This window comes from Falco rusticolus, chromosome 11 (assembly GCF_015220075.1).
Source record: "Falco rusticolus isolate bFalRus1 chromosome 11, bFalRus1.pri, whole genome shotgun sequence".
Lineage (NCBI taxonomy): Eukaryota > Metazoa > Chordata > Aves > Falconiformes > Falconidae > Falco > Falco rusticolus.
In genome coordinates, this window is record NC_051197.1 from 24092954 (window position 1) to 24120807 (window position 27854).

General features: G+C 39.5%; 1 protein-coding gene across 3 annotated transcripts; it reads left to right on the forward strand.

The window, feature by feature from the left end:
* Positions 1-248: 248 nt before the first annotated feature.
* FAM102B (family with sequence similarity 102 member B) lies at positions 249-27766 on the forward strand. 3 transcript variants are annotated; one of them, XM_037404233.1, is made up of 11 exons: positions 249-597; positions 15486-15606; positions 16214-16243; positions 16753-16869; positions 18085-18131; positions 22124-22230; positions 23175-23270; positions 23831-24017; positions 24108-24235; positions 24627-24696; positions 25206-27766. In XM_037404233.1, the coding sequence occupies exons 1-11, from the start codon at positions 449-451 to the stop codon at positions 25219-25221; spliced, it is 1068 nt and encodes a 355-aa protein (XP_037260130.1). In that variant the 5' UTR covers positions 249-448; the 3' UTR covers positions 25222-27766. The 3 variants fall into 3 exon arrangements, with proteins under 3 accessions (XP_037260130.1, XP_037260129.1, XP_037260131.1); XM_037404232.1 differs by having other exon boundaries at positions 252-597; positions 25201-27766; XM_037404234.1 differs by lacking the exon at positions 249-597 and adding an exon at positions 887-1151 and having other exon boundaries at positions 25201-27766.
* The last annotated feature ends 88 nt before the right edge of the window (positions 27767-27854 follow it).

Sequence of the window (27854 nt, forward strand, 5' to 3'; positions counted from 1 at the left end):
GGGAGGCGGGCGGCCGCCGGGGGTGGATCGCACAAGCTCCGCGCCGCCGGGGCAGCCGCCACGTCCCTCCTCCGCAGCCCTTCCGCCGCGCGGGGCAGGCACGCCGGCCCCCGGGTTAGGCCACCTCGCGGCGGCACCGCCCGGCCCGTGGTGCGGCGGACGGGGCTCGGCGGTGCCAGCGCAGGGCTCCTGCTGGCCGCGCCCCGCCGGCAGCCGTTGCCGGCAGCGGGCGGAGCGGAGGCGGGCGGGTTTGAAAGGGAGGCGCCCGCTGCCATGTAAGCTTTGGCCGGGAGGCGCGGCGGCCGGCAGGGGCTGCGCTGGGAGCGGCCCGGCCCGGCGGTGCTGCCCTCGCTCCGGGCATGGGAGCGGCGCGGCGCCGGGCGCTCGGCGCGGAGGGGAGCAGCTGCGCGGCGCTGACCGGGCGCGGCCCCCGGGGAGCCGCCGGCCCATGGCCTTCATCATGATGAAGAAGAAGAAGTTCAAGTTCCGCGTGGAGCTGGAGCTGGACGAGCTCTCCTCCGTGCCCTTCGTCAACGGCATCCTCTTCTGCAAGGTGCGGCTGCTGGACGGGGGCAGCTTCAGCGGAGAGTCCTCCCGGTAGGTGCCTCCGGGGTGCGCGGCCCGAGCGGCTGCTGGGGCGCCCGCTGCCCCGTGGGCAGCCCCGGCCGGGCCGCCCCTTGCCGACGGGCTCCGCTCCGCGCCCCTGCAAAGCCGCGTCCCGCCCGCGGCAGGGCGGCCGGCCGCCGCGCAGTCCGCTCCCGCGGCGGGGAGGGGGCGGCTGCCCCGGGGCTTCTGGCGGCTGCGGGCGCGCTGCTGGCCGTGTCCCCGGGCGGGAGCTCCCGCAGCCGGCGGGCGGGCTGTCCCGCCTCCCGACCGCGCTGCCGGCGCCAGCGGCGGGAGGGCAGGTGTGAGAGCGCCTCATCCGCCTGGCTGCTCGCAGCTTGAAGGCACCAGGCTTTAAAGTCCATGTTGAGGGTCTTAGGCACTGAGTAACGGGGGAAACGAATCCGTCAGTGGAGGGAGTTGTGCTGGAGAAACCGGTCGCTTGTGCCGTAACGCCACGAGCTATGAAGCCTGCTGGCCGGGCGGGTGACGGGAGGGGAAGAAATTTTTTGCCACCGAGTCTGAAGTCAGAGCTGTCCCCTGTGAACGTGAGTCGTGCGACGTTAATGTTTTGTTCTGTGGGACGCTGGCTCACCGCGTTTCGTTCTGTGGGTATTTACACGGAGAGTTACCAGTTTCGTGGAAAGATTCTCTCTTAGCTCCTGAACATATTCAGGTCATACACGTTACTGACTTTGTTCGTGCTTCGTTCTGCAGGGCAAGTGTAGCAGGTGTCCTTTTCCTTTTTCTTTCTTCAATTTCTTTTTTTGCGTCTCACCAATAGAGCTGTCGTGCTGTGACGGTGCCTTCCCCACCCGCTGGTAGCGGTGGGTAAGCAGAGGGCCAGTGGGTCCATTTTACCCCGGTACCAGGCAGAGGCAGAACCCTGTCAATAGGAAGGGTGTGTTGTGGCTTCAGGTCTGGCGAGGAGGAGACTGCCCTCCCGTTATGCTTGTTCATGTTGTATGCGTTATTATATTACGTTAATGTTATTACAGAAAGGATTTACTGAAAAATGTCTCGTAGAATTCTGAGAGCAGACAGAAATTGGTAACAAATCTATAAATATTAAGTTATTTTCTTACTAAATATACTGCTGTTACAGAGCTTGCTAAATTATCTGCTTTTGATTCTGTAAATATAATTCATCAAGAAGAATAAAGACCATAAAAATGGAACTGTGGCCTAAACCTCCTTATTTAACCATTCTGTTACACTAGCATGTATAATCGAAGGTATTTTTTTTTCTGTATGGTTGGAGGGTCTTCAACTCATCAGTGTTCTGTTCTCATTTCATGCCTCTCTTTTTTCTTCAATATTTTTCTTGTGAGCGACTCCTTCATGAGTAATAGATGGTGATGATGATTATCATGATTTTAGGCACTAATGTGCCATTACTGTCCTAATGCAGCCCTTCCTGCCTTGAAGTCATTTTCACAGGATGGCATACATCTTCTGGACAGTACCTATATTTTGAAGGAGTTGATTTCTGCTGAGCAGATGTTTTTGATACATTGTTGTAATCTTAGCCTTTTTTGCCTTGCCTGTTTACAATGCTAAAATTGAAAGCTTGAAAGTGTACCTGCATATCTTGATGAATGTGAACAGTGCATTACAGTAAAATATGCATGATAGGAGGTAGGAAGTGTCAGTGGAAGTGTGACTGTGTAAAAACTGTGTTGAAGTATTGTGCTGGAGTCAAAAAAGCTTTGAAAGTCTTCCATTTTCTTGTTCTGGGTGTACGGCTTAAAAATAAGAATAGCAGTGAAACATATGCTGGTATATCAGAGCCCCTGTGGGTATAACTGGTCTATTCCTGCTGGACTGAGAAGCGTTGAGGTATGCTGGTAGGAAGGTAAAGAATTCTTCTGCAGTGATCCTTCAGTGCCAGTTGAAGGGAGTGTCTTTGCTCTTGGCTTAAGAACTAACAGATGAATTTTCACAGTGTGATTCAGCAGTGGTCTGAATAAATAAGGAAGAAATTAAGTTAACATCAGAGTGGCAGCATTTCATAACTTGTCAGTTGAAAACTTTTCTTAATGGCCATCATCTTCTAGTTGCATGCATTTATTAGATTCACTGTGAGCTGGAAGTCATATCCTTAGGGTAGTGATCTTTGTAGCTTTATAAAAGAAGTCTCGAGAACTCCAGCACGTTTCAGAAAGTAATACACAAACTCACTTCAAATATTGTGTAATACAGGGGAAAACTGACTGGGTCTTCTTAATAGCTTTTAGTTTTGTTACTGACTGAGATCTAGTGAACCATAATTATTTTGGGAGAAGTTATTGAGAATAAAGTTCTCAAGTTGGTGCTGATACAAGCCAATACCCTGCTGCCTCTTGCCTTAACAGCTCCCTCGGAAAAAAAGAAAAAGTAAAAAAAAAAAAAACAAAAACCCAAACAAAAATATAGTCATACCGACAAGTTATAAACCAGCCTAACATTATTAGCATTTTCTTTCCGAAGTTTACTCATTGAGAAAAATGTCATAAAAACACAGGCTGGCAGCATTGGGATAAAGGCCTATATGTAGTTAGCTGTAATGAAAACAGATTCAAGCAGTAGTCGTCTTTTCAGCCCTGTGTGAATCACGCCGTAGGAACGCTTAAAGCCCTGATCCTGCAAGCAGTGTGATACCTACATCATCCCTCTGAATGTTGAAGTGGGACAAAAAGAAGACAGATGGAAGTACAAACTACTGAAAAATATTTTTTTCATTTCTCAGATCTTTATTGAGAAAGATATGTAAGAAATAAGTTATGAAGATATGGTCCACGTTACTGGGGACTGGTCAGTCCAATGACTTTTCTGGCTGCCACGGATGTGTGCCTGAGAGTATAGAAAATCTGTGATCAGATAAAACCAGCTCATATCATGCAGTACATAGCGTAATAATAGCGGTATTTTGTGTGTAAATAGCAACCATATTAATTGTTTACATATCACTCTGATTTTTTTTGTGTTTGTATGTAGTTTCTTAGGACTTCAGTTTGGAAACTTCTGTTCGAAACTTCCCTATGTACATTTGTGAATATTTATTGTAGGAAAAGAAAATTCTGTATTATAATGCTAAATGTTTAATTACCTAGAATTCAACTTCTTAAAAGTAATCTGGTACTGTCAAATAATATTTTGATCAAAGGACATTGAACAGCCAAGTAGTAGCAGTGTTTAAACTGGGGGGGAAGTGTTTGAGTGTGTGTGCAAGATCGGGACCCTGGAATTCTCGGGAGAGTTAATAGGTTATGAGCTTTGACTCTGCAACATGGAAAACCTTGAAGGGAGTTGTGGGAGGAGGGAAGCTTTATTTGGTTGTTTTAGTAAACTGACAGCCATGCCGTGTAATTCCTGTCCTCACCTTTCTGAAATTTCTTTCTAATTTGACTTCTGGATCTTTACAACACTATTTTTAGATTTTGTAACAGAGGGTGGCTTTTCAGCAAATAGCCTGTGGATGTATGTAAAGCTATACTAAGAAACGTCATTTTCACTTAGAAAACTTTCTAGCTTAAGAAGCCTGGCTTCCTATGTGGAAAGGTGTCTTTCTGCATTTCTATCTTTCCTTGGGCCAATATAATAGGTATCTCTTTTTGAAATTAGATACATTAATACAGGATACTTGTGCAGGTTCCAGGATACTATGTATCTATACGCTGCCTGGCCATGAAATACTGTGCACATAATGTCTAGTGCATCATGAAAGGACAGAAGATTATTCCAGGGCTGAATTACACCTATGAATATTTTGAACTGAAAAATACTATTTTGAAGTATTGACTTGACTATATACTAACCATATTTATTTGAGGCCAGTCTGATGAAGACATAAATATACTGAAAGTATAGGCTGACTGTAACTGCCTTCATTTTAGTAGGTTGAAGAAATAATTGATGGGCCCCTAGAGCAGATAACTGCTCATAGGCTGAGTTGTTGCTCAACCAGCAGCAAAAGAACAGAAGGGATTTGAGGAAATCAAAGTAGTTTTGGAAAGTAAAGGATCTTGAGGGTGTACTTTCAAAGCTGCACTCTACAGATTCCGGCTACAGCACCTGTAAGCCCAGTAGTTATATTATTAGGTTGATTTCTGCCCGCACCCCACTCAAGGAAAGGACTTCTTGGTTGATGTGTTCTTATGACTGCGGTCTTCAGTTTGGTCTTATTCCCTTGCCTTTGAGATCTGATTTCTGGCACTGTAGACTGCCGATGTTTCTCTCTTTGTTCTTTTACAAAACAACATTCAAAAGCAAGCAGCTGATTATGATTGGTATCTGTGTGACAGAGAGATTAGGAGTGGCTGAGAACTCTTAACTTTTTCATCAAAACATTTTATTCTCCAACAAATTCAGGGAAAGTGTTTGGGTTTTTTTTTTCATGTACAGCACACTCTTGAGTCCTGAGAGGCAGTCTCAGAGATCTTGCATTACTTGTGTGAATATATTCTTATTTCTAATAGATACAGGCTAGAGTAGATAATTGTCTTCTGTAAAAACTGATTTCTTTTCTTTCAGGTAATAAGTACTTCTTACTTCCAGTGATGCTTGCCTACCTCCTTCCCAACTGCCTAAAACTACATCCAGCTTTTGTGACTCCAGCAAGTACATTTTCTGCCTCACTGGACTCTTCAAATTGCTTTTTAACCATTGTTTTCCCTGTCACTGCTATGGCATTTCAAAGGGAAGATTTCTTCTGATAACATAGCTTAACCAGCTTTCTGTTTTTAGACAAAAGTACTTGTTAGAAAAACATACCTGTCACATGGAATTACTTTCCCTGTCTCACACCCTGAACACGATCTTCCTGTATGGTGTATGTCCTGTGCTCAGAGTTGGTAGTGGCTAATGCTACTTCTAATAGCTTCTTCAGCTGTAACCAGATTTGCAGTTGGATAAACTGAAATAAAGTATGCTCAAGTGCTGTGAGGCAAATCTGCAATGGGATAAAAATCCTGCCTTGCAATTTTGTGGCTGCTCTTTTCAGATTTCCAAATGTCCACTCAATGATTTCTCAGTTGAGAAGAGGCTGTTGGTTGAGCCGCTTCCAGAACCTGTCCTCCTCTGTAGAGAGGAAGAGATAAGAAGGGGAAGTTCTTTCCACAAATTACAATTTATTTTTTTTTTTAATGTAGTTAAAAGAGGTAGCTCTTTGGCCTTTTAATAATAGTTACAATAAAATGTAACAGATTACAGATTTGGAGAATATGCTTGAGAAAGGTCATGTGACGTACAAGGATTGGTATGGATATTCTGGGCAAGGCAGAAGGGGCAGAAACTAAGGCTAGAATATTAATGGAAAAGTTAATGCTAAAGGTGGAAGAGTAACTGTGGAAATAAAGAGAGATGAAGAAATCAGATCTCTCAAATAGATTGGAAGAAAATCAAAGAATTAATCAAAGGAATAAAGAAAAAATTAGATAGGAAGAGGGCCATCTCTGGACTACAACAGGGGATAAAACATTTGTAGAGACTGCATTTTGCACGGGACGTAAATGATTATTGCAGATATGAAAAGGGCTCATTCTTGTGACACTTTTTTTACTGTAAGTATTGGTAAGATACAGCAACCGCTAGCTTTTCAGGAAAAAGTTTCTGGAAAGAGATGCATGGCAGGCGGCAGGCAGCTGTCGAAGGGGAGGGACTGAGGGAAAAAGCTTTTACACTTAATGCACCTGGCTTGTGCAGGAGAAATAGGCACTTTGGTTTAAAAGAGCTGGTGGTGTTGTTGAATTTGTTTCCCCACCCCAGCACAGTGCATGGAGCACAGCATTTTGCTGTCATAAACTTGCTATTTGCAAGCACCGTAGCACCTGATTGCTGTCAAATTTTAAGGGCTATTTCTGTTCATGGAATAACGGGGGGGGCGGGGGGAGTGGCAGAGATCATGTAGTCCAGCTTCTTGCTTCATGCAAGACTAACTTCAGTTAGATCAGGAAGCTCAGAGCTTTATCCTGTCAACTTTAGAAAATCCGTGAGAACGGGGATTCCAGTCTTCGTAGACAACCTGCCCCTCTGCTTCACCAGTTTTATTGTGAACATTTGTTTCCCCTGATTTTCTTGGAATTTCTCTTGTTACTGCCTCTGTTCCTTTCTCTGCTCCCCACTAAGAAACATCTGGCGCCATCTTCTCTCTAAGCCAATAAAGATGGCTGAAGATAGCGATTAGATCTTCCTTCACCTCTTCTTCAGACTGTAAAAATCCCATGCTCCCAGCTTCTGCATCAGGTGCTTCATCCCCCTCATCCCTGACTCCGGACCCTCATCTCACACCCCCTGGACTTGCTTCAGTTTATCAGTGCCACTTCTACTGAGAGGGCCCCAAAACTGGACACGGTGCTGCAGATAACAGCCTCACAAATGTTCACCAGAGGGGAACAATCACTTCCTTTGAACTGCTGGCTACAGTCCGCTAACGCAGTTTGCCCTTCACAGTGCTAATTCTCTTTCAGGTCTGCATTTGTCTGTAACCAGCAGTTTTTCATAAGTAAAAGTACTCCAAAGCAGCTCTATTTCCATGTGATGATCAGTTTATACGTATTTTATAAGAAATACTAGACATGAAACGTTGCTACTTACAGATTTAACCTGTTTATGATGAGTAAAAACATGTGGAATAAAAAATGATTGCTCTGTTAATTTTGCATGCACTAACAGCAAATTAACTGGGGAGCTGTGCACTGTAAACAAGTGGAGCTCTTCCCGCAGAACCAGCTGTTTGCTGGTTTGCTTAGAGCTGAAATTTGTGAAACATTGAAGCTCTGTTTGTAAATGACTGGTTTTGTTGTTGGGGTTTTTTTTTTGCAAGGCACAGGAAAAAATGTTTTTGCTGGAGGGGATGTATCTTCTTATATGCCTCAGGCATGGAGAAAACACAGAATATTAAAGGAAAAGTAAACTATTTATTCCTGAATATAAGAATTAAACTGAAGCTTTGCGTAAGTTTATTACTGCAGCGTATACTTTAGAGCTCAGAGCATCATCTCAATCTGCCAGAGATGCATCTTTCTATATGAAGACTAAATTTAGCATTCTGGTTATCAAATAACAATTTAAAGTATAATTTGGCATTTGAAAAGTTATACTGAACATGTTTTGCTCCTGTGTAGCTCATCGTTGATGGTAGTAAGGCTGGAATTGGTATGTGCTTGGACCACATGGATCCACATGGATGTTATGTGCATTAGATGCACAGAATACACTGTAATAAAATTGCTACTGGGGTTGGTGCTAGGTGTTGTTTTATTTGCTTTTAAATACCTGTGCTTATTTCAGATTTGTCTGTTTGTGTTGGGTTTTACTTTCATTAACAACTTAACAGTAAGGATTTTAGTTTAATTTGAAAGTGAAGGATCTCTTTGTTGGGTGATCTTGTTTATATTTTTGTGTGTTCAGTAGAGACACTAAAACAAAAGACATGAGTAAACCGTATTGGTTGACACTTCAGCTGCGCAGACCTAAACCAATCAAGAAGACTACATTTCTGTGTAGCAAGAATAATTTTCTTCTGAGATTCTTAAGACTTTACAAATAGCAAGCTACTTGGCAGATCCCAGGGGACTGCATAGTAGTACACAGTGTTTTGCTTGCAAGTGACTGGTAAGACAGCCACTCAGTTGCTCCAGGAGCCGTGGCATGGGTACCTGTATCTTTGCCCCAGCTGTGAGACTGCATGCATTTTAAATGGAAGTAGATTCTGGGTAAAGAGGGGTGCAAGAGGGTATTCTTCTCTTGCATGCCAAACCATTATGTGTTTCTTAGTATATATGAGAATTTTATATCCAGCAATACCTTCCTAATGCTGAAGACGGCCCAGGGAAGGCCAAATCTTACCGTAAATTACCTGAACCACTGAGGGCACTGCAAGTGTGTTTGATAAAACTGTCAGATTAAAACTTCCTGGCTCTGTAAGGTGGGATCATGACATTGGCATTCTGCAGAAGATGGATGTTTGGTGGGTTTTTTGTTATATAGATATTTATATATATAACTATTAATATGTATTTTTTTATATATATACTATGGAATATTGTTCCCATTTTAAAAGACTATTGCCTACCTTAAAAATCACTCTGTGTTACTCCGGTCTATTAAACACTGTATTTATATTAGGAGGACAGAGCTAACTGTATTAAGTTTATTGAGGCAAGGGTTGATCAAGGGAAGCAGTTTGGTTAGGTGGTAGAAGTTCATATGCACACCCACAGATGAGTGCAGGAAGCAAAGTTGGGGAGGGTGGACGAGCTAAAATAATACCCTTCCCCGGCTGTTCCTAGCCCTGTCACAGGAGCCATCAGCCCATCAAAGGCCCATCTACACAAGCCCAGGGACAGAGAGGCAGGTGAGGAACTGAAATGATGGACACCCTGCCCAGGCCCCTCCCAGAGCTGTCCCAGGAGAGCCTCAGCCCTGTGGTCCAGGCAGGAAACCCATCACTTTGAGCTGACACTAAAGCGCCTTTAGGACTGAGTGGAGTGGCCGCATAGCACTGATACATTGTGAGATTCCGGGGAAGAGGCTTACTGGGGGACGAAGTAAAGGTGGAGAAAGGGATGAACTTAGGTGTTTTCGCAGAAGAACAAGTGTGGGGAAAATAGAGAGGTAAGGGGATAAAGGGGCCAGTTAGGTGTAAATACTTTGCTGGACAGTATATTTGTCTGGCTGTGCCCTGTTTCTGTTCAGTGCAGGCCATTGTATCTTTACATTAAACTAAATTTAGCTCTCTCCTGGGCAAAGGGCTCCCTGTTCGGTGTGTATGAGTGGGGAGCCCTGAGTGCCAGCAGCTGGAGTCAAGGCTGTGCATCAGAGGGCCTGGGTGTCTGCGGTGCCAGCAAGAGGAGAGACCTGGGTGAGCAGACTTAAGTGCCAGCCATGGGAGTGGGGCTGTGGGTCACAGGGACCTGTGTGTCCATTGTGCCAGCAACTGGCCAGGGATCGTGGGCCAGAGCACCTTGGTGCCAGCAACAGGGGAGAACAGATGGGCGAGATTAAGTGCCAGCTGCTGGGGTGGGACCAGGAGCCAGAGACCTGTGCTGCCAGCACCTGGACCGAGCTCAGGGGTGCCAGTGTGTAAATGCTATCAGGGATCAAGGCGCACTAGCTGTCAAGGAGGTGGTGCCATATGTATGTGTAAGGGTCTTGTCAGCATACCTCTGTCCTCCTCAGGCAGAGAGGGGAGAGGATGAAGCTGGTACTGGCTGTGAGCGCTCTGCGCGGCTGGCTGTGTATGTGTCTTGCTTACTGGGAATATATCGTCAGCCTCACTACTGGTTGGATCTGGGGAGTGGAGCTGCAGCAGCCTCACTTCTCTCAGGCTGTCTCATTGTCTCATCAACATGATCTATTTTCCCCTAAAAAAAGTGGGCAAAACACAGGTAATGCTGGAAATGTTGCACTCGCTCAGATAAACTCTTCTAAAGACATTCTATTCACTGTGCTTTGGATTCTTAAGAACCTGGCCTCAACAATTCTTAAAAGTCCAAAGCAATTCTCCATTCAAACTACCAGCTTGAAAAAATAATTATAACGATAATATTCCCATTTACCTCATGGAGTGAAAAAGCTATTTTTTCAAGATATTTATAGTGAGTAAATAACTCATGTTCTGTCCAAGAGCTTTACGATTAAGCAAACACCCTTTTCCTTAAAGAAGTGTATTGACCCAATCGATTCCAAAAGTATTTCTAGAAGTAGTTTCATGTGAAAGCAGTCTGATATAAAGACTGAATGGTATCTTAAAACTGAGAACAAGTGCTCCCAATTTTTTGTTTCTTTGGTGACCAATGATTCTAAAATAACTGTACTAGAAAAGCAATCCATTTAATTTAATCATCCCCAGATGGCTAAATGTTATAATTGGCTGTCTAGAATAATTCAGATGAGTAAACAATTTTCTAATTAATGGAACACAGTATTTTGGTAAATGCCCACAAGGAGTTTTGGCTTCTTTATTTCTAAGCCTCTCCTGCTAAAGCTTTTCCATTTGGCAAGAAGAGATTTTTCCCATGACACTTAAGGTCCTTAAAAGTGATTTATTTTTGCATTTGTAGCTATTTGCTGAAATCAGCCATTATTCATATCCTTTATCCATGTGGGAACGAACAATCTGCTGGTCATAAACACCTGAAAAAAAGAAAGCACATAACTTGTTAACAAATTAGGAGGAGGAGTTGACTGGCTTAGGATTTGTTGTTTCTTTTGTGTTGGGTTTTCTTGTTGATTTTCTCTTTTGTGGCTCAGAAAAGAAAACCCAAGACTTTTATTCATTCTAAATGGCAGTTGTGTACACTGCATAAAATAGAGACAGAAAAAGACTTGCCTATAGCTGAATTCTCTTCAGCATTTGAAATTTAGTCAATGTGAAATTGTGCCTCTAAAGAAAAAACGATTTGTTAAACTGACGGTAACATAAACTATACTTTGGAATCAATTTATCGTAAAATATCTGTCTATTCAATTTATTCTCTGTTAGGTATTACTGACAGCATTAACTTACACCAAAGGACTACAACCTAGTGTGTATTTGAACGCATCTTAGTAACGAGGATATATTTTGATTCATAAAACAACTGGGTTTGCTTTGCATGTGGTAAAGTGGCTGTGAGACTCATAGGAAACTGACTCATAACGGAAAGCTTTCCCCAGCGTGCCCCGCAGCACAGGCACGGCTGCCAAAAAGTTATCTGGGTTCATTTCCATAGGAACCAATCGATGTAACTGTTTGTTTTCTAAAGGCCTTGGGCTCGAACTAAGAATCTTACAAACTTAGAAATTACTGTTTAAAGTTAAATGTTCTGGTTTGACTTTTTTTTTTCAGCATGAAGGGAATAACTTGCTGGTGCTTTTCTTTACACAAAAAATTACCTTTATTAAAATACGTAATTTTTTTTTTTTTTTTTGTATAATGGAATTAGAAGAACTGTTCAGTAGAACGGGGGCAGTTGGTTGGGGGCTTTTTTACACATTGTGTACAAATGTTTCAAATATTTTTTAAAATTATGTGCCAGTGAAAGGAACTAATGATACTATTTTTGATGTCCTTATGAAGAGGAAGGGGTATTCCCGGGTTTACTTGGTCTTATTTTTACAAGATTTAGAGCATCAGTGTCTAAAACTGAGGCTTTTTTACTGTAAATGTTACTTTCATGTTTGTAAGACAACTTAAAAACCTGTCTATCCTATTTAATGTTTATTAAACTATTTGCCTGAATCAATCTTGACCTGTGATATAAGTGGACGGAGTCTTCCAAAACCACAGTGGTTTTGTGCCATCTTCCTTACTTGGACAACCATATACATACAGTAGTATTGCTATACTGAAATACATTCAAAATCCTTAAACGTTTTAAGGACACTTAACGTTTCTCAATCAGATGTTACTTATGTTTATCTTGTATTTACAAGCAAAAAATACATTTAATGTTCCCTAAATTATCTCTTACTCTGTTAGTGATGCCTGGGATACTGTGTAACTGTACAGTGCAACGCTGCTTTGACTGTAGTTTGCTGTAGAGGCAGAAAACTGTTCTGAGAAGCAGAACTGTAATACTGCATTGTACAAAGATTTTGGCACATTATTAAGACCTTATGAGTTTACAGAAACTTTTTTTTTGTAGGAGAAAGCTTTTTTTTTTTTTTTTTTTACTTAATAACTGGAAATGTTACAGATGTAAAAACAGTACAAGAACTTAGCAAAATGAATAAGGAGAAGTGATTCTGTTATTGGTAGCCCCAATGGTATCCTGGGTATAAGGGAAGGGTGGTAAGGGTGATGACAACTGCATGATGAACAGATGCTACGAGAAAGGATTTTCTGACCTTTATGAATGACAAGTGAACACTTTCAGTCTTGTAGCATTGTTTTATAGCCTGATAATGAATAGCAGAAAATCTGCACTGCTTCTAGTTTCCAAAAGGGCACTTGAGGCTGGAATTGTTTTGCAGATATTATTGGATGTAATGTGCAAATACAGGCTCCCTGTGGATTCATGGCCATAGTTGATCCGCCTTGATCTGAAACTAGAGGTAGAATGCAGGAGGGAGGTTAAGTCAAAGCACTGTTAAGATTTCTTGCTTTCTGAAACTTAATAAAGGTTTGTATAATTGCATGCATTCTAGTATTGATTAGATATTCCAGGTAAAATTTAACTTCAGTAATTCTTTAAAGTCCAGTAAAACAGCTCGCTACAACGATCGGTTTGTTTAGGCAACACCATTTTTAATTATCCTCTTAATGTAGAGGGTTTTTTTAATTATAATTGTGTGTTAAAACTGAGATTCTTACTCTGTGCTGAAACTAGATACAAAATCTGGTTCTGAGGGGTTTTGTGTCAATTCGTGCGGGGTTTTTGGGGAAGAATACTACCAGTGTGCCAAAATGTGATGGTTTTAGTGAAAGAAAATCTTGACCAACCATATCACTAGGTTAATCTGCATTCAAGTTCACCTTCCTGCTCAGCCTTTCTAGTCTAACAAGCCCCTGAATGTTAGGGTAGCCGCCAGCAGGATGAAGGCTATGAACCAGCCTCTTGTCTTCCAGCACCCATGGAGGCCTGTCACTTCTGCTGCTCGCAAGAAGACGTCAGTACTATCTCATAAGTTTCTGGCACTCTCAATCTATCCTGACAGAGCTGTCGGCAGACAGATCACAGTACTACAGTGAATTTAATGACGTAAGATAATGAAGCAAAAATTTGTAGTTAGCTCATGAAAAAAGTTTTTCTCCTTTTCTCCTGGTTATGGTAAAACTGCTTTTGGTGGTGTTTTAAGAGAGAAGAGGGCCTTTGTTTTGTTTTGTTTTAGGATAAGCTCAAAACCTTACTTAGGAAAAAAAAAAAAAAGAAAAATTCTGGAGATTCATTTCTAAGTTACTTTGAGTAAGGCTGGACCACTGCTGTCTGCAGAAAAAGAGTAGGGTGTTCTCAGCAGTTGTGTTATCTTTAAGCACCGTGTATGAAACCTGCAAATATGCAAACCCCAGATACCCATGCACTTGTATAGCCCTGTTCTGCTTGACAGTGGACATCTAGTTGGCTATTTTTTTTACCTGGGAGTTGAGCAGCTATCATGTAAGAGCTGCAATAGTTACTCCTTGGCCTTCTAAGTGTAGCAAATACTAGCAGTTATCAAATATCCCTTTAAGGTTGTATTTTACTTGATGACTTCTTGCCTGAACCAGTTTCCAGTAGAGGATGTAACTATTTGTAATTTGCCTTTTTTGAATTCTGGTTCTGTTTTGGATTTAAATAACTCATGCACTGGCAGTTTGGTGTTCCGCCCTCCCCCTCAAAGCACAGTAAAGTTTACAGTGTAAAATATAACAGATAGAAGGTAGGTCATGGTGTACAGTGCCTGTTCCTTATAGGTCACATCTGGAATATGACTAAGTGTTCTATCATCAGAATCCGTTAAGTCTGTTGTGGTCATTCAGCTAACTCATTTTTAGCAGGCTAGTTTATTGCTACGCTAGGAAGAAGTCACAGTGCCAGTGAGCGCTGTAGCTGGCAGTCTCACCAGCACAGCAAACTGGGGCTCCTGCGTGAGCCTGGCGATTCATCATTTCTCCCTAGGGGTGATAAACTCTGACTCCAGCTTATGTGGAACCACAGAATTCTCACTCTGTCAAAGATGTCAAACTGGATCTTCAATAACAATAATATAAAACATAGGTAGGAATATATGCATTAGGAAAAATGGAAGAGAAAGAAAAGGACAAATATTGCTTTAATATGTGAAGAGTGTACTTGAATTAGTAGAGCAGTAGAAGAAATTATCTCAGTTTCCCCACAGTTCCAAGTTCTGAGTTTAGAAACGTGGGACTAGAAAAGAGCTTTTGATCACTGAGGCAGGTCCCTCAGAATCACAGTCCTTATACCACATTAGTGACAAACTGGTCAACATTGCCTTCAAATACAGTAAGATTTTTTTTGCTCCTATTTCTCTTATTTTTGAAGGCTGTTCTAGAAAATCGCTCTGTGGTTTGAGACCTTGTAATTTTCAGTTTTAAATGGGTGTTTGATTATGCCCTATTTTGGTCCTAACCACTTTTCACTTGACTTGAAGTTATTTAGTCTCTAAAGTGCTTGAATCACGAGTGAATTTTATTATATGTGATTTTTTTCTTGTAAGATACAGGAGTTTTCTAGTTGTTCCCTCCGTACCTGTTCATTTTAGTCTGTTCTCACTCAACCAGAGTTACGGAAAAAAGAATAATGTGCTCCATTTAAGCCTTATACAATGACATTAATATAACTGAAAGCATCCTGTGTTTTGCCTTGTTCTCAGCTGCACCATGCTGTCCGGTTGTAATCCTCCTTCGATGAACAAATCTGTTCAGATATTAGTTGTCTTATGTTGCTCTCAAATGGCAAGCTCCCAGTTTGTCGGTGAAACTCTTGCTTGCCCAAAGTGCGTTACTTTGTATCCGGTTATTGTAGATAAACTTCATTTGTACTTTTTCATGCCTCATATTTATCTGGTTCTGCTTGTATGATGCTCCCTTTCCATGTATTGAAAAACTACTTGTCAAAGACAGTATCTTGAGCACATTCCAAAGTCCAGCAGCCTGGAAGACAGCGCCTGGTAGCTAATGTTCAGGAAGGCTTCGCTCTCCTGAGGCAAACTGGAAAAACTATGGCCTCATTCATTTGCGAAAACACATGACTGTTAAATTTTTCTGTAGGTCTAATACTGTGTTCAAGGCTTGAAGCACTTACTAGTCCTGCTGCACAAAGAGAAGAATGAAGGATGATTATTGCATGGAACAGATTTCCATGAAGTGACCGCTCTACAGCCAGTGGAGCCAGTGTTTGTTCTTGAGCCATCTTATTGCATTTTATGGTCCTGATTGTACACACAACTAATACTAAGCATATACTCTCTTTTTACAGGGAGGTAGTACAGGCAAACTGTGTCCGCTGGAAGAAAAAGTTCTTATTTATGTGTAAAATCAGTGCCAGTGCCGCAACAGGGATTCTGGATACTTGCATTTGCAGGGTGTCTGTACGGAAGGTAAGTAGCTCTTTTTCCTTCCTCTCCTCTTTCCCTGCTCGCTTTAATTTTTAAATGTCTGATAAAATTCATAAAGCAAATTTTAGCTGCAATCACGTCAGGTATTCTTCTAGTTAAAATTTCATAGCGATCTTATTAATTATCTTAGTTTGACTAATTCATGGGTTGTCACATTCTTATTGAAAAGAACATTTATTCCAGCAGGACAACAAAGGAATTGCTCATCAGTCTTTGTAAAGTTAGCCCCTGATAGATACCTCTAGCAAGCAGCAGTAAACTTGGAAGCCTTGAACGGTGCTAAGTACCAGATTTTTTGTATGCAGCATGTGCTACCTTTGGGGCCAGGCTTCACAAGAGCCTGGGCATCCGGCACTCACGTTCCCACCTCTCCACAAGATGACAGTCTCCTGCTGGCCTGCACCAAGGCACCAAGGACATTATTAATACTAAGATCTAAATGACAACAGTACAGCCTAGCAAATGTGTGTTGAGCTGTTTTAAAACAAAGATTATTATTTACTTTTCTAAAAAACCGAAACAGTCAATAAAACCCCATCGGTATCTTTAATGGCTTAACAGCGTGTCTTTTGTTTTTCTTTTTTTCTAGGAGTTAAAAGGAGGAAAGGCATATGCAAAGGTAAATTGAGATGTATCTAACTTTGCCTATGAATTAGCTTTTCTTTCCTATCATTTTATGCCCTTTTAAAGTAACTCCAGGGTAATACTCTGACAGCCATGATTTCATTATGTGCGTTATAGTGACACAGTGGTGGTGGAATTCTCAGTCACTGTGTTTAATAAGTATATAATGATATTATATCCCAAGAATGTTTTTTTCTTTCAGTTTAGTACATTGAAAGAGTTGGTTAAACCCTTCTGCATGTCTTTACTTCTAATAATAAAGAAAACTCCCCTTGTTCTTTTTCTCTCTTGAGATTTTAATTTTTAACTGAAAATAGAACTATGCAGAATTTGACACTCAACGTTTGGTTTCTGCTTTTTGCCTTGGACTACTCCCTTTAATGGGCATGCTCTTATTCATATTTGAGAGAAACTGCTGTTGAGTGGCACTCAATACTGCGCATGTAGTAAGTACCTTCATTTAGTAATATGCTTATTACTGACTTTGTTGTTTTCTCATAACAGCTGGGATTCGCAGATCTAAATCTAGCAGAGTTTGCTGGATCGGGAAATACCACTCGTCGCTGTTTACTGGAAGGTTATGATACCAAAAATACAAGACAAGATAACTCCATTCTCAAAGTAATTTGTTTCCTTTGTAATAATATAAACCAGAGAACAAGTAGTATTGTTAAGAACGTAATGAAATCTAAAATACATTTGCTGAACCTCTTTCTAGAAGGAAAGCTATTCAAATATATCAGTGTTGTTTAGAGGTAATCATTAAAATCCATGCAGTCAAAAACAGAATTTGTCCTACTCCTTGAAACGGAGCCAGATAGCTGTAAAAGAAAAGCTTTCAAAAGGTATTCCTATTCCAACAGGAATTGAAAAGTGGAATAGGGAAGCACAACAGAAAAGTTAATACATTCATATAAGTGTAGTGATTATATCTTTAAGACTGGGCAACTTCCTGTGCAGCTTTCTAAGAGTGAATCTCTTAACTGGCTTATCTATATATGAGCCACCTTCAACACCTCCATGACTTCTGGAACTTTCCCTGTTCTGTTTGGTAGTAATCAATGTAGCAACTGGTGAGCATTGTTGCAAGAAACCTGCCCTGCCGTTTTCTCCCATGAGTCCGGGGAGTTTAAAAAACTGAATATAAGCAGTATAAACCTGAAAATAATTACATATAGAATGTTACAAGTAAATTAAAAAAAAAAATTATTTTCCTACCAAGACACTAGGATTAATTTCTTATACTATTGAGTATACCTTTTAAGCATGCACTTCCTGATTTCTTTAAGACAGTCATAGACGTCCAGAAAACCTTTCATTGATGGCTTCGATCCACCTAACAAACCTTCTCAATGCATTGTCGTGCCTAGCGTGTTATTTACCTTGTGTGGTTTTACTTTATCTCTGATGTTAGTACAACCAGTTCCTGTATGCTAACAGTTTGCTAAACACTTTCAGCAAAGAACATCTTCTGCATCTGCCATGTTAAAAAATGCTGTTTGCTCATTAATCTCTTAGATTTCCTGTTTCTCCATTTTTCCCTTGAAGCCATCTTAACTGTTAATGATTCTGAGATTCCTCTTGATCTACGTATCCTTTTCAGAATCTTGTACATGCAGCTGTGTTATTTAAATGCTATTTCATGTTGTTTGCGTGTGTGCTAAGAAAAAATAGGTCAGTTTTTTGCATGTGTCTTTATTTGCATATGGGATGATGCCATTTTATTTTACTTAAATGTAAGATTTGTGGCAAGTATAACTTAGTGACTTGGCCAGATATATCACAGACCGATTCCATTTTTTTTCTTACAGTGGCTTTTGTTTTCTTAATGTGTAGGTTTTGATCAACATGCAGCTAATGTCTGGAGACCCATGCTTTAAAATGTAAGTTTATAAAAAAACTGTGTGAGATAGTGTTTTGGTCACACGTTCCATGTTCAGAATTACACTTCTAATTTGTGTTTATAAATCTCTCCAATCTGGCAGTAATATTTAAAAAAAAAAAAAAAAAAGAAAGAAAAAGCACAAATGGGATGGTAGCTGAGTAATGGCTAACATGGTAAAAATACCAGTAGAAGTATCATAGTTCTCATTGCTGCTAAATACTTAGTTTATTTTTGAGTAAAGAATACTAGCTTGTACATCTGTAATTAAAAAAAAAAAAGAAAAAAAGAAAAAGAAGAAATACTTCAGAGAAACGGTTCCTGCAGCAAGCTTATATAAACATGGTTGGCATGGGGTGACCAGACCAATGGTGTTTGGAAAATGTGCTGTTACACCTTTTATTCACAAGTCTCAATTATTTTAAAAAAAAATACTTTAAAAAAAAAAAAACAAACAACAACAAACCAGAAGTTTGACATAACTTAGCAAAAGAGAAAGCACTTACAGATATTTAGTTAGCAAAGATATTATGCAACTTAGTAAAAGATGCAAGAGGTAACATCTGAGAGGGGACGTAGCTAGGAAAATACACATTCAGGATCCTGTGGCCTCATTGTCCTTAGCCTGTAGTTAAGGAAATGTAATTGTTTTGCTAGAGCACGTTAGCTTCCATAACTAAGCACAGGATGGAGTAATCATGCATACTAGGGAAAGCCCGTCACGAGTAGGATGAAATTGTTTCCTTCTTTCTAGACTAATAAGCTATTTTGTTATGAGACACCCAAGCTCCATGGATAAGTAAGCTGAAACAGTGCAATTGGCAAGTTTCCTATTTCCAGAGAACACCATTATCTTGCTAACCATGACTTAATTATCCTGATCAGTAGGAAGTAAGGAACTCTCATGTCATTTGCATTATGAGAGATACTTTGTAACCCTGAAAGCCATTCATTTTAAGGATAGACTTAGAGATATGTATAGAATCTGCTTCCATGAATGCAGCGTGGAAAATTTCTCGGTACTTGCCAAGATTTTTAATGCCACTGCTTTTCAGTAATTCAGAATATTGGTAGACTGGGTTGCCCAAAGTGTTTGTGCATTTCAGTTTTTGTCCGGCTTTTCTAATTCTACATAACAGTTGATGGCAATTTTGTCTAGATCGGGTTCCAACCAGCTTAGTTGTATTCTGCTTGTTACAAGATGTTTGGGAGATGGGCTGATGAAATAATGCCTTCAAAGAAAATTTGATCCCTTAAGTTCTAGTTTAACTCAAATTTCCAGTTCACTTCATTCACCACGCTGTTGTACTGAAACTAGTAGGAGATGGAATCAAAATGAGAGGATGTATTTTCTTCCCACAACACGTGATTAAGCTGTGGGACTCCTTGCTACTAGCCATTGTGAATACTAAAAGCTCAAGAAAGAATTAAGACTAATTCCTGAATGAAAAATTATTGAGGGCTACTAAGTATAAAACATCATATGTGGCTCAAGAAATACCTATCTTAAAGATGAGGAAATGCTGGGGGAACATTCGGGAGATACGTTACCGTGTGTGTCATATTCTCTCAGCATCTGTTGTTTGCTGCTGACAGAAACAGGATGCAAAGCTAGACAGACCTTTGGTCTGAGACAGCATGCTTGTTCTCATGTTAGCCCTTTCAAAAACAATCTTAAGGCAGAGTTCCAAGTATTACATATAACTTGAAAAGAAAAACATGAGCTTAAGGAAAACAATCTGGAAAAAATTGCTAGCTTCACCCTTGTTATGTCCATCTCAGCTTTTGTTCTCAACTTTCTTTTATACTTTCAGACCTTATGCTGGATTAATCAAATCTTCTATTGTAAAGACCTAGTGCTTACTGACAAACTGCTACACTAAACTGCTTTTCCTTCAGTACGGATTAGGGGTTTTTATTGAAAAAAAACTCTCGTTAACCGAATTCAAACTCATCTTCTATCAGATTAATGTGTGCAATCAATGCCCCTCTGAATAATCCCATGAAGAGGGATAGTAAATACAGTCTTTTTTACTTAAGGAAGACTTCAGTTTGTGCTACAGAATAAGCCTGTATGAGTTTAAAGTGAAATGAGGCTGCAGCTCCAAGAGAAGCAGCACTGATCTCCTAACTCAGTCTCAGGTGCAAGTATGAAGCAACTCACGATTTGTAGTTTTAGCTGGTTTGAGGTAGGCTGGTGTAATCAGGATAATGAAGAACTGCTTTCTTTAGCAACTAGAGGCTTTGTGTGTTACTGCTGCATCTGTATCCTTACCGTTGTTTCTGAGGAGAACTAAGAATGTTGCCCACACCAGCCTAGCTCAGATGGTTCACCACAGGAACCTTTCAATGTCCCCTCACACCACTAAAGGCTCTTACTCTTCTCTTCCTTTAACATTCTATAATAAGAAGGGAACACTAAAATCTCATCTTGTGCTTACTGAATAAATAGTAAGAGGGTATTACCTGAATCTGATTGGACAAAGCTGTTCTGTATCCTTAGGTATTTAGCCAACTCTTCATTTACTTTTGAGTCTGACCTATTAACAAATATATCACTGGTACTGATAAAACAATTTCTCAAAGGCAACTAACTAATCATTAGTATTGTATACTAATAAAAGAGTGTATTTCTGTTCTTTACTGGCTGGTACTGAAGGAGTTTAAATTTGGACCTAAATAGTTTTCTGGCTCCCTAGGAAAAAATCTTGAACTGAAATTATTCAGACTTGGCATTATCTTCCAAACTGATGATATAACAACTTCCTGGAACGTAAACTTTCAACACAAACAGAATAAAAAATTTATCTAATCCAGATGTCTTTCACAGAAGGAAAAATAAACCTTAAAACAACTTCACAATCTGGAATCAGCTACATATTTTATGCAGAAGCCTAGAAGGCTTGATGTTTGGTCTGGGGTGACATCCCTGAAAGCAGCCAGTTCCTACTTTCTAATGTATGTTGGGCAGTTAAGTCACACATGCCTTGTATTTCTCTGTACTTTCAAGGGTAACATGAGGGGATATGCTACTGTACATAAAGACAGTGACTAATTCATTGAATATGTCAAATCAAAAAATGTTAACAAATACCCATTTGTATGCAGACCAACAGTCTGTTCCCAAAGTCAGGATTATAAAAACCTGCAGGTAACATCTTGAAATGTATTTTAGTGTTATTTGCTTGCCAGAGAAGATTACTTTCACTTCGTCATTTTCTATTTAGTTTCTTTTGCACTAGCAATAAAAACTTAGAGATTTATTAATTTTAATAAAATATACCTTTGGGTCTTGATATAAAATGAAACAAGCATTTAAGCTTTATTAAAAGCTTTTTTAATACTGAACCAAATTTAATTTGTGTTGTACATGATTATTTTTTTACTTTGCAGGAGGCAGAATTTAGAGGGGAATACACGGAGATGGTAACATAGGCTTCTTTGTTAGGAGTGGGAGGGCTTTCAGCCCAGAATCTCCTCATGTACTGTTACAGAGATGAAACAAAGCCAGGAGTATGTCACAGTGCACAAGCCAAGTAGGCCAACTGTCCTTGCGTAGGGTTGGTGTTTTTTAACTTACCATCTTGTCATGTATTCCATGAAGTACTGAATTATATATATTCTCACCATGTAAATTATCGTGTGATCCACACACTGAAAAAAATAATTAAGAACTTCAAAACAAACACATATTACTCCACCAAAAAATAATCAAAAAAGGAAAAGCTTTTCCAAGGGTCCCCAGAAGCCTAAAGGGCTGAGGGCTGAGCAGATGGATTCTTTAAAATGTCCTTAAGATCAGCGAGAAAACTTTTCTTCTTCTTTTTAACAGGGGGCTAGGCAGTGTGTTTTCAGCAAAAAATTTACAAGCCTATTAACCTGAAGCACAGTATGAAATATGCCAACTTACTTGAAAAGAAAAAAACCTGTGCTGATCGGCTGGGGATTACAGCAGCAGAAGTGCAGCAAATCTCAACCACCTTTTTCTTACAGGCCTCCTTCCACAGCAATGTCTATAGCAATTGCTGGAGAATCAGAATCTTTGCATGAAGATAGGAAAGGTGGAGAAAACTTCACAGTAGTACACCTGGGCATAGCAGGTATAAAATACTCTTAATCTCTCTGCTCTTTTGTAACAGGCTTCATAGCTTCAACCAGATGTATGAAATACTTCAAATTTTACAGGGATGCTGACAGTTGGCCCACAAGGGACCTTCTTTGATTATTTGTTGAGACACGCTCTCCTAGATAACTTCAGTGGAATCTCTTTTCTACTTTTGTAAGAGTTGATGTAATTAACAGAAAGAACAGGAATTGGATTGATAACCTGCCTTCTTTTAAATATTTGAAAACTTCCGTTTCTGTGTGACACATTTCTTGATTTGCTTTGGATTTGTATTCAAACTGAGCATTTAATTTGGCCCTTCGTTTTCTACTTATGAATTGTAGGGATACACTTAACTGAGTAAATTTTGAGTGGTAAAAGTTCCAAGTATTGTTTACAATTGAAGTAGTTACTCTGAAATTTAGACTATTAGCAAAAAATACTACTAAAACACTTTATTACAGGTTGAACTTTGGGGGTTTGGGATTTTTTTGGGGGGTGGAGGCTGGTTTTCTTACAAGCTTCAGGTTCTTAGGTAGCTGGTTAGTTTCCATCCTAAACACAGCTTTAGTTGTCTTAACCACAGTTACTTTTTCAGCCAGAAAACATCTAGCACACCATGCTAGTATGGTATGATGGAAAGCATGCAAATCTCTTTTAATGTAGACAGTACAGACAAATCTAGAACTACATTTCATGCAAATCTTTCTAACCTAATGATACTCTCTGCTTTACTCAGAAACTTTTTTTGTTAAGGTACGTATATTCATTAACATACACAGTATTTTTGCAGCACTTGAATCTTCAAAGGGTTTGTAGAAAACCAGTGTCAAGTCCCTAATCCCTCTGGGAAATCTGACATTTAAGCCTAATCAAGATTACGGCAAAGTAATAACAAAGCAGGCTTTAGCAACAGTATCTGACTTGCACATGTTGCAGATGTCTCATCAAAGAGTGCCTCAGTGCCAGACGAACTTGGTGCATGTGGACATTCCAGAACATCAAGCTATGCAAGTCAGCAGTCAAGACTGTCAGGTAGCTTTAACAATTTTGTTATGAATTGTTGGGGTTTATTTACTTTCACAGTTTTAGACTGTAGAAAATAAGTATACTTTATATGTTCAAAAAAATTGTTTTAATTTGAAAGCTTTTTCCTAGGAGTTGCAATTGTGGGGAGAACAACATTTCTTTTCCTCTTAAAAGCACAATGAATTATCTGTTCAGATGTGAGATGGGTTTTTCCCTTAGCTCCCTCCAATTAACATATCTTAATGAGATTTTTACCTCTTCCATGTAAAAACAAATAACTTACAAATGGAGACTTAGCTCTAAAAGCTGAAGGGGAAGTAATGACACCAAGTCATTACATTTGTTAGGAAGCAAGAGTTATTTAGAACAAAAAGGAAACAGCTTGTGCTAGAATATAAACCCCGAAGTGAATTGCTTGCTCGGTGTAAACACAAACGTTCATAATGCTTTTGAAGTCTCTATAGGAAGACAAAACACAAATTCTGCTTGCAGGATGGTAAAGTAGAAGTAATGACCTTGGCTGCCAAGAACATACCTAACCTAGCTCTCCTGCACGTTCCCAACAGGATATAGCACATGTCACTCTAGATCATCCAGTCTGTCTGACCTCTGCCACAGGAGAAACGCCTCAGTGGGTAGCACCTCAACAGGAATTGGAAGTATTCTAGAGCCATGTGAAGAGACTGAGCCAAAAGTAGCTGAAGCTAGTATTGATACATCAGTTAATGATGCACCGTCAGAAAAACTCTGCAGGTACACCCAACCTGAAAGCCTTATCTAGCAGAAGGAAAACATAACTTACTATGTTACTTCTAAGAGCTCTAAATGTATTTATTTTTGCAGACATCCTGTAAAGCAAGACTCTGTGGAGTCACAGCTGAAGAGGGTCGATGCTACCAGAGTTGATGCTGATGATATAGTTGAAAAAATACTCCAGAGTCAAGATTTCAGTTTCGACTCAAGTGCAGAAGGTACGGAGATAAATAAGGAAGCTTAGGGAAAACTGATAGACATTACAGGTCTTAAGAAAATCCACTCTCTTCATAGTCCCTGTTGCTTGTAATCACAAGGACTGTGCATATGATCACTGCATTTTCTGCTTCATCCTGTCTCCCAGAAGTTGAAAAGACCCTTGCATGACTCGGGTAACTCCCAGAGAATTACTTTAAGCCTGGAAAAAGCAGGGACAAACCTACAGTGAAGGTAGTTCCTCCAACCTATGCCACGTGAAGTTTGGTTCTTCATTACTTAAAACATTTGCATCTGAAAGTATCAGTTACAAAACTGGTAGATTTAAAATTACTTAGTTTTAGCTAGGGCAACATTAAAGGAAGCTCACATGTTAATTCCCTTGCTTTTTAGAAGAAGGTTTAAGATTATTTGTGGGCCCTGGTGGAAGCACTTCTTTTGGAAGCCATCATCTACCCAACAGGTATGTAGCCTGAACAACTAATCTATAGGTAATACTAAACAAAAATACACCTTACACAGCAATTAATCTGTATATACATTCTTGGTCTTTTTATCTTTCTATTCTGTATCAGCATAAAAGAAATAGATTATTGGGTTTTAAAACAGAACATGCAGGTTAGTTCCAAAGTAGAACTGATGTGTCAGCCATAAGAATTATAACTTTCCAAGGTTCTGAAGAGTCTGGGTTCCAAAGTAATGTAATATAACACAAAATGCTTTAATGCATTAAAATCTAGGTTACTCAGTAGCATGGTAATTACACATTTTCTAGCCTTCACGTTTAGCTGTTCTGGTACGAGCTGTTCAGTCGGGGGGGGGGGGCGGTGTTGCATTTTTTTGGGGGTGGGGTTTGGTTGGTTGGTGTTCTTTTTTGTGAAACAGTGAACTTTCTGATCTGTGGTACCTGCTGTTTAGCTTCCATTTAAATCCAAATCAAACTAACTTCTTTCAAACATTCTTTCAGAGGAGGATCTGGAGCATATGAGCAGGTGGTGATAAAACGCTAGACTAGAATGACAAACAGGAGGAGAACCTAGAGCTCTGGCACTGAAAATTGTGGTTTTGTTTGCTCTGTTGCAAGAGTTGGGAAAGCCAAGATGAACTCAATGTGATCTTTTTTTGAAAAGTAATGGAATGCCTCTTGCTGGTAGAGCTTTATCTTCTGTGGTATGAAGGCAATATTTAGCTATGTATACCTTGTGCAAGCACTTGGACTGTTTTTGAAAGGTCTACCTGATGTTAGTGGAATTACTTGCTTTTTAAGTTGTATGAAACGTTTTTGGAAGCATGAAGTGAGTCCCATTTCAGTATTTTATACAGGAGATCATTTGCAGTGATGTACTTTGTAACTTAATTTTCTAAAGACGCTTCTGAAAGTTGATCTTAAATGAACCTGAAGAAATTACTCAATTTGAACCTATTTGCCATTTTAGCCTTAGAGAAGCTAATTAGTTTGGTCAAGCCAAAATTTAGGATCAAGCCAAAATTTAGGCCCCCACAAAACAGCCCAGCTATGTTTTAACAAAACCAAAAACCTTCTTGTAAGAGAACTGAGCATAATCTCCTTGTAAGGTAGAACAGTAGAGGTGAATTTCAATGCATTTAAAAAAAACCCAAAAACCTAAATAGTCTAAACCAGCCATTAATCAGTTGTGTTAATGGTATATGAAGTCTAGAGACTTAAATGCACAAAAACAGATGTCACATTTGATGCAAGTGACAAAAGAAGCGTGACTCCACATCAAAATACTAAGGCACAGTACTGTACTATCAAGAAAGCTGGCTTGATTTTTTAAAATCTGGGTTTCAGAAGCTGCTTCCATGGAAGCTCACTTCAGTAACGCATGAACCTTGAGGTTCAATAGGATGGTACTGTTTACAAATCTAGTCAGTAGTTTACTACCACTTATTAATTTTTATTATAGCTTAACCCTTCACAGTCAGTCACTGCTTTGCTTGCGTTTTGAATGTGCCTTGCAGGACGGAGGACGTATAGGGAGGTTAAACTATTTACTAAGCAACTTAAGCTTTAAAACTAGGTAAACATCTATACTATTATCAATATAACTTATTAAGAGAAGCACTTTATTGTAGACTTACTCTGCACTCAAAACGTCTTACTGTGCAACAGATCTGTTGAACACTTCTTCCTTCACTATCTGTCCACTGTTATTTTAAGGTAAATGTACTCTATTTAAATTTGCACAAATAGTGATTTGCCTGAAAGGCAAGAAAGAAGAAACATACCTCTTAAAATTTTCATTGAGAATTAAAAATGGATTCTTTCTTAAAGGGATGTGTTAGGTGACACCATTCTAATTCAGGCTTGGCTCTGCTGCATTTAATTGTAAACTGCACGTGATCTTAATTTTATGATTATTTGTATCATTTATCAGTAAGGCTTGGATTAAATAAAAATAAAAATAGTGTGGCCAATTTTGAAAGCTCTGAATGCTTTAAAATCTGCTCAGAGTGATGTTTGATGCTCTTTTATGTAAGTATAAATAGGCCATATTAAATAGGTTAAATTAAGAAAAGCAGTCTTTATTTTCCATAAATCTGTACTAGAATTATTAAACTAATTTTTATTTGTGTTTTTTAAGGAAATTTCAGATTTTAAAGCTTGAGTACTGTTACTGAATATGATGGATATGAGCTATTTCTCAGTTATGGTACTTCAATCTTGTATTTCCTACTGTTAATTATAATCTTTTTGAAATGTTTTAATGGGTAAAAGGATTAGCACAAAGATACATCTGAGCTGCTGTCAATAGAAGTGTGGTATTACGCATTTCCATCTTCCCCAGGAATTTTAAACAGTAACTATGTAACTGCTAGTGTGCGATTATCTCTCAGAACATGATAGTTTCCTTTCCTGTTATGTAACTAATCTGTACCAAAAAAATCCTACTGCAAGCCAAAAGATATATGACATTTAAATAAGTTTGTTGCTTTCAGTACTCTTTTAACACTGCTACACTTGTTGTCAAATCTACTAAAACCAGTAGTAGTTAGATGGTAGTTTACTTAAGCTTACTAGGAAAAATAGGCATCGTTTGAGGAAAACAGGCATCTAAAAAACATTGTACATGTGCTCATGTAATTCTTAAGGGAATTTCCAAAGCCCAGATTTGTATTCTGTGTTAAAAGCCCCAGTTAACTGCCATAGATCATCTAGGTACTTTGCTTACCAGAAACCAATTATTTTCTTGCCTGAGCAGATCTTTTAAGTAGGAGAGAAGTTTACACAGAAAACGAGCTCTTAATAAAACTGTATACTAGTAACTTATTATTCTGACTTTGAGTTACAACTCTCTATGAAATGATTCTCTAATTGTGCATATTTTAAATGGAATATAACTTTCATATTTAGATGTAGAATTTTGTTTTTGTAAACTGTGTTATAAGAATACTGGAGACTCTCATAAAGTAAACTGTTCAGGATGTGTTGGTGGTTTTCGGTTTGGTTTTTTTTACTGTATTTAAATGCAAATCTCCCAGACACATAATAAACTAACGTCTTCAGCTTAGAATCTGTTTCTAAACAATTATGTCTTTTTTTTTTTAAATGCAAAAATGACAAACTGAACTGCATGTTTGTGTCCATTTCTGTTTCTC

Bases quoted from the DNA above. Each gene is read 5' to 3' on its own strand.
- FAM102B (XM_037404232.1), top strand. From the start codon at position 449: ATGGCCTTCATCATGATGAAGAAGAAGAAGTTCAAGTTCCGCGTGGAG. The intron at 598-15,485 runs GTAGGTGCCTCC...CTCTTTTTACAG, and splicing joins TTCAGCGGAGAGTCCTCCCG to GGAGGTAGTACAGGCAAACT. The intron at 23,271-23,830 runs GTAGCTTTAACA...CGTTCCCAACAG, and splicing joins TCAGCAGTCAAGACTGTCAG to GATATAGCACATGTCACTCT.